Consider the following 6916-nt stretch of genomic DNA (forward strand, 5'->3'; position numbering starts at 1 on the left):
AATTGCATATTTTGCTAAACATTTTTCATCGTGCCCTGGTCCATGTGATCAGATTTACTGGTAGAGCTGAGGGAGGTGGTGACGTTAGATAGCAAGCGCAGGACTATGCCACGGGAAACCGCACCTATGGATAATTGGCAATAGGCCATATATGTTGATGGTTTCGAATTACACCAACACGCGGATGTAATTTTCAACCGAGGTTTATTTGGTAACAGACTTGGCGAAGTCGCGTGTTTGCCGAAACTCCAGAAGTCTTGGTGTATCGTGGAGAGGCCAGCGCTAAAATGCCTATTGCATTTTTATATATGATGCATATCTTTTTCTTGGTACACATTTCATTACCCTAAATCGTACGGAATCACCCACAAAATACTAATTTTTGGCCCCCTTCGAGCTCAATCGGGGGGGGGGGGGGTGGCGATTATGTGTGACATTGGTGTAAATCGAAAGCCGTTCTTCTGCAGAAAAATTGGTCGATTCAATGTGCAAATTGACTGAACTAACATTGTCCAAAACAAATCCTGACAAGCAGGCTAATATTGGTTTGTAAGTTTAAGTGCTGACAGTGTACGCACATTTTGCGGAGTTACATTTTGGTTTAAGTCCAACTCACATAGCATCCCAATCACGAAGTGGCAATTACTCATCGGTAATGCCACGGTTGGCTCCATTGTAATGGTCGTATGTGCTTACTGCTTATTCATCAGCTATGAACCAGTTAGAGCGCTTCCAGTCGAATTGCCAGCATGCATGCCTTATTTTAAAAACTTATGAAGTTCTTTTAAAAAAATTACAAATAATTCGTGGCATAGCCGAGAATCGGTGGCGGTATGCACAGTTTGTGAATCCAGTGTTGGGATGACTCGAGTCACCTTTTTCGAATGACTTGACTTGACTCGAGTCACTTTGCTAAAATGACTTGACTTGACTCGGCGTATCAGAAATACGGATTGACTCGTGACTCGGAGAAAAATTCACGAGTCAATTTCAAGTCATCAAGTAATCGATGTCGATAAAAATCACTGAATCTTGCATATGTTCGGATTGTTCGCGAAACGCTGGTGTAAACGTGAGAGCGACCAATCATTTAATGATCGTGCGTTTTACTGAGCCTCCATTGCTCCCTCACAAATAAATTGATCGCAAACAAAGTGATCGAAGCTTACAGCTAACGTTGTCGTAAACTAGTATAGTAAAGTAATTAATCTCTGTTTTTACCTTAACCAAACTTCTTGTTGTATTGAAATTGAATTCAAATATAGTTTATATTGTCCTCAGCCATTGGCGCAGGGTCGATTTGTATCGTATCGATTTGCAGATGGGTAATGTATTGCTTCCTATCAATTCGCATCTATTCTCTATTTTAGCTGTTAACTATAAACTGTGGTTCAGCAGTTCTACGTATATGTGAGAGATACAGCGCCTTCTTACGTGTATATTTAACTCTATATTCGTTCATCGGTTCAAAATCAATGACCACCCAATCTGTATTTCAGACAGCTCGCAAAATGCAATGACGTTATCATGCCCCATACTTCGAAAATGCAACTTTACTTGAATTGTGACTTGACTCGTGACTTGACTTGACTTGACTCGAGTCACGTCCAAAAATCGCGTGACTTGACTTGACTCGAGTCACCTTTGAAAATCGATTGACTTGACTTGACTCGAGTCAAAATGTGCAATGACTCGAAATGACTCGTGACTCGAAGGTAGTGACTTGATCCCAACACTGTGTGAATCTCCGTTCTATTCTATCTCTAGACAAAACAGACCTTACAGAAATGCTCCCAAACCCAACCGATGTAGATGAAAAGATGCGAGCAGCACAATAAAATTCCATAAAATATATTTTACGACTTGACTAGTAGTATAACACCCACTTTAAACTGAACACGTCACATGGTGCATAAAATATATGTTCAATCGGTTGAACCCATTTATCGATACACACGGTGATAGCAATACGGAATGCATAGCGACAAGACAACAGCGGCTCAATCTCACAAAATGCAGTAAAACGTGCTCGGAGCATTGTTACAAACGTTTTAATACCTACTTGTGTGTATAAATATTTTGGGGATATAGTAGACTTCACGAATATAGCGCATATCAAACAAGTATATAATGATCAAAAGGGGGATGATTGTAAGCACAAAGGTTGACGGAACTTTCATTTGCCGACTGTATATAACATTCAACATGAATTAGATTAGTAATAATTAAATTAAAAAACATGATCTTTTTAACACAGGTTACGAATTACATCAAAATATGCTAGTCTAAGCCTGAAACAAATATTTTTTGTCGAAGAAGGTTTCAGCCGGCAGATCAAGAGATCAGAAATAATTCTTCTAATATAGCTGAATTGGTTATGGAATATAAATGCCTCATGTTGGTTCATTAACATTACTTTAGACCTCAGCGTTAATGCTATGTTAGTTGATATCCCTCTATCATGTTATGTGCGGTTATAACCTATCCATTGTTTTAAAAAATCATATTGTTCCTCAATTGGTGTAAATAAATATACAACAATCAAAGAGATGGTGTTACAACTCCAGTCTTATATGGGAAAGTTGATGGACATATCATCCTGACACAATAGAGAGACCAGGAAATAATATAGTACGCTAATATAATCATGGTAGATTGCAGATTTCAAGCGCTTCTATACATTTCCGTATCTCTAGACCAGTGGTGTACAGCACATAGATAAACGAAACTAATAGTAAAACCAACCTTCCACAAAATGTCGGACAAGTCGATATTAAAAGTAAATAATATGGAGTAATTGTTGGCAAGTTACGATACAGGCACTAGGCAGTACATACGGTCAACTATTTCGTAGTTATATACAGTTAACAGAATAACTTTCAACAATACCATCTTGATTATGAAGAAGTTACAATATACAGGAATACACAAGACAACAATAGCAGCGGAGAATTATATTCAACAAATATATAGACATGGATATGTGGATGTAGTAGTTAGATAACGTAATCACAATGTACATTGCACACACACATGCCATGTCAATGGCTAATAAGATGGAACTGCACAAATGAAATACTGTAATTATTTGCACATACAATACACTTCATGATGACAACTGATTTGTAATACATAGACTTGAGTGCAGATACCGGCAAAGATTGTTTTCTATACTCGATACACACCATGATTTTATTGATACTGTGTAGTCAATGTGTGCAACTACTGAACAGATGTTTATATTATGGGAAATAGAGTTTGCATAGGCCTATCAACACAGCGTAACGGGACAGTATTACAAAGCAGTGTAAAAGATATGCATATTTATGTTATATGTAGTAAAAATATTGCTTGAAGTTTATATACATTTGCATGGAAGATGTCAATCACTATTTCTCCAGCAGAACACAGAGGTCCTCAATCAAGTATTAATTTTAATAACATAGTGGATTACAGTAGGTTGGCAAATAATCGGATGCATCTGGCATCTAGCAGACTGTAACTAAATGGGCACACATTTCCTGTAACAAGAAACAGTCAACTGCCTGTAACATAAGCCCACAAGGCTAGTATACTAAGTCATTGAGGAAGGTACGTATGATACCCACGAAAGATAACATAATAACCGCACAACCAGTTAATCATGATCTGGACACAGTTAAAATACTCACAAATGTAGTAGCACTTGTGACTTGGTTTTACAGGACAGGACAGGAAACAACTTTGCAAGCAGTAAATGTCAAAATATGTTTTCAAGCGTGCTGTACTAACCAGCATGAAAAAAAGGCAATGTGAATAGTTTATTTACTCAAAATACATGAGCCAATCTGCCCACAAAAGTAGGGTGCATTTCGCTTATCTCTTCCAATACCTGACCAACGCCAAAGGTATTATTGAACAAATACAGGCATACGGTGACAATACACCGACACAAGATAATTGTGAAAGGCCTAATCTTCCAGCTACTGCCAGACAAATTTAAAATGGAGGAAACAACCGACATGAAGCATCAAGGCGACATTCCCGCTGTGTCACCCAGTGGATTCATTCCGTATCGCATGTCATTAGTGGGCCCGAGCTTTTTGCTGCCGATGTAATGCTGCTCCAAAGAGAGCATTTTATCATGAAAAGGCTTCTTCTTATTCAGCGACAAATTCACCATGTCACCTTCCTGAAACGAATTGATAACCAGCACAGCCCGCGGCTGACTTCTAACCCACGAGAGCGCCAAGCAAGCATCCGCCAGCGTCACGTCTTGACGACACCGAAAATTCGATGCCTCCTGTGCATCGAAAAGTATTTTTTCCATGCTTTTACAGTGGCAGTTTTCAACGCCTTGAAACCCAAACATAACCCCCGTGGTCGAAGACCCGACGAATATCTGATGGGGCGAAGGTGGTTTCGCATCCTTAGTCGCATAAAACCCGTCAAGCAGCGTTATATCCTTGATCACGATGAGATAAACGGAATACAGCGAATGCACGTGATCACCAAATTTGAAATGCGTTCGATTTGTCGATCTCAAATGCGTCACGAGCTTGTGGCACTCTTCAATCCATTGCGGCAGCTGCGTTTTGTGTGTATCGAATGATCGGGTGTCGTCACTGTATTCTGTGACCTGCCAAGAGTCGGATCCGTTGTCCAGTTTGCCATATATAGGAGGAATCAATGCGTCGAGGGATGAGATACTCGATAGCATCCGAGAGATCTTCTCTTTTCTCTCCGCCAACAACGACAACACGGCTGCCTTTCTCATTTCGTAGGTAGGCGGGTGCTTCATCATGTATAACTGCGAGAGAGGGGGCAGCCCGGACTCGGTACCCCACTTTATCCAAATCTCGTTACTTTGCAGCGCGTTAGCTACCTGCTCCCCTTCGGGAGCGGAAGTAAAAGATCGGGTGACAGTGAGAGCATGAAACGGACTTGTCAGTGTTTCATTCCTGCTTGCCCGCAGGGTTGCTACCACATCGCAAAACGTGTCCAGGACGGAGTCTAGTTTAGCGGTCACTTTTTGGTAGGTCACAGATGGCGGCCCCGGTTTGGCGAACAGCAACAGCATCCTTTCTTTCAACTTGCTTTTATCTTTACTGTCGTGGTGGAAATCTATAATATATTCTTCATCTCGCTCATCGATAATAGTAATAGTGTCGACGTGCGGACGTAGCGTGCTGTGTATGTGTAGTAGAACCTCGTTAAATGGGCAATTCTCTCCGAGACGAAGATGGGTGCGCAAATCCGCGATTTGCGGATCGTTTGCGCCGACGTTGTGTAGCATTTCGTAAAATTTTTTGGCGGCAGCTTGCATGTCTTTCAATTCCATCACAAGATTGGGACCTCTGCCTTGCGCGACTCCGTATATGGCTGATTCCGGTTGGAATTTTTCCTCGAGGGGTTGAAGATTTTGAGAGATAAAAGTTTCAACAGTGGTAGGAGCTGGAGAAGGAGTAGTCTTGGTACGGCAGACCGTTGTTTTCCTCGAGCTTGGCAACGATGCAATCTCTTCGGGATCCATGTACAGGTCCTCAGTTACTGGAGGGGATCTCAGTTCGGTACGCGAGCGAGGCCTTGAGTAAGCTAAATTTTCCGTGACAACCTGACTTTGCGTGAATCTTTGACTTCTTGCGCGTGACATGTTCCCGCTATTTTGCAGGTATTTATTAAGCTTGTCGTACTCACTCTCGTATTGTTTGGGTGGTGGGACCTTTCTCTCCAATGATGACGATTCATTGTTGCCGGAGTGAAGCCTTCTCAACGTGCTAAGACGAGAGAATTGGACGGACGGTGTGGCGACGTCGGGTAGCAAATTAGTGTGGCTACGGTTTCTGGTACCAGCTTCACGGTCCATCGTTCAAAGTCACAGTCTTGCACAAAATAATTTCTATGCTCTATTTCATTTATACCTGTCAATATAATAACTCACTGATTAGTCCATTTACTTATAATGTGGCGAGATAACGTAGTCATACGATCCACAGCTACAACACCAATGGGTTGTGGTTTCGACTTCAGAATCCCTAAAGCGTTGAAGTTCATCTAGGCTTCTCCTCGCCATGTGATCTGTGTAACCGTAAGCGGTGTCATAAGAAGCCTATACAAGCGGGCTGGCGCTACAAGTTGGCAGATACGGAATGTTAATAAAGAAGATCAGCCTGCTGTAAATGACCATTGTAGTTGAAAAACTTTCGACCTCACCAGCTTGCAAGTAAATCAAGGTTATTCGTTTTGTATTTAACTCAACTGCAATAGTCTATTGATGTTTTTTACAGTACTATGCCGTACAATATATTTATTTTCAACTTTTACCCACAGGCCTGTACGCTTCTATCAGGTCGTGACTGACTTGATGATCTGCGAATACTCTCATTACAAACAAGTTCTGCATTATCGGTCACTTCACCATTAACCTATTCCCTATGGAAGTAAGGAACATATTGTCAAACAAACCCAAAAACAATATTTTGATTTTAATTGATTTGAAGAAACAATTTAATAGGTTCGCAGTGCCGCTCCCAATACAAGCAAGTGCTTAACAGTCAAACACTCATTCAGTGACTTATCGAACCACTCTGGTCTCTGGTACTAATTGAACATTCCCAAATAGAATGAATATTCAATATTGCATGCTGAGACAGATTGATGTATTCTGCTCAAGGTATACAAGATACATTCGCGTCATCAAACTTTTGATATACATGTCTAAATCCCCAGTTAGATTGCTCCATCAGTTCGTATAACTCTATAGTAATCTAGTTCAAGGTTAAGCATTTTCTGGTTTTTCTATCCTCTTTCTATATCTGGCGGAGGTCAGGCAACTAAATAGCAATTTAAAATTACAGTCACTGGCTCGCTGCTGCTGAGTGGGTGGTCACGAGAGAGAGATAATTTTATTGAGTAGATTTGCAATAATATAAAAAAA

General features: G+C 40.8%; 1 protein-coding gene across 1 annotated transcript; it reads right to left on the reverse strand.

The window, feature by feature from the left end:
- Positions 1-1835: 1835 nt before the first annotated feature.
- On the reverse strand, positions 1836-5920 carry LOC145444336 (uncharacterized). Its single transcript, XM_080322305.1, has one exon. The coding sequence runs from the start codon at positions 5843-5845 to the stop codon at positions 4010-4012; it is 1836 nt and encodes a 611-aa protein (XP_080178431.1). The 5' UTR covers positions 5846-5920; the 3' UTR covers positions 1836-4009.
- Positions 5921-6916: the final 996 nt, after the last annotated feature.

The sequence above is a fragment of the Botryllus schlosseri genome, chromosome 8, assembly GCF_051294905.1.
Source record: "Botryllus schlosseri isolate E-star chromosome 8, Bs_hap1, whole genome shotgun sequence".
In the NCBI taxonomy this organism is placed as follows: Eukaryota; Metazoa; Chordata; class Ascidiacea; order Stolidobranchia; family Styelidae; genus Botryllus; species Botryllus schlosseri.

Excerpts from the sequence above, each read along its gene's own strand:
- LOC145444336 (XM_080322305.1), bottom strand. The coding sequence starts at position 5,845 with ATGGACCGTGAAGCTGGTACCAGAAACCGTAGCCACACTAATTTGCTA.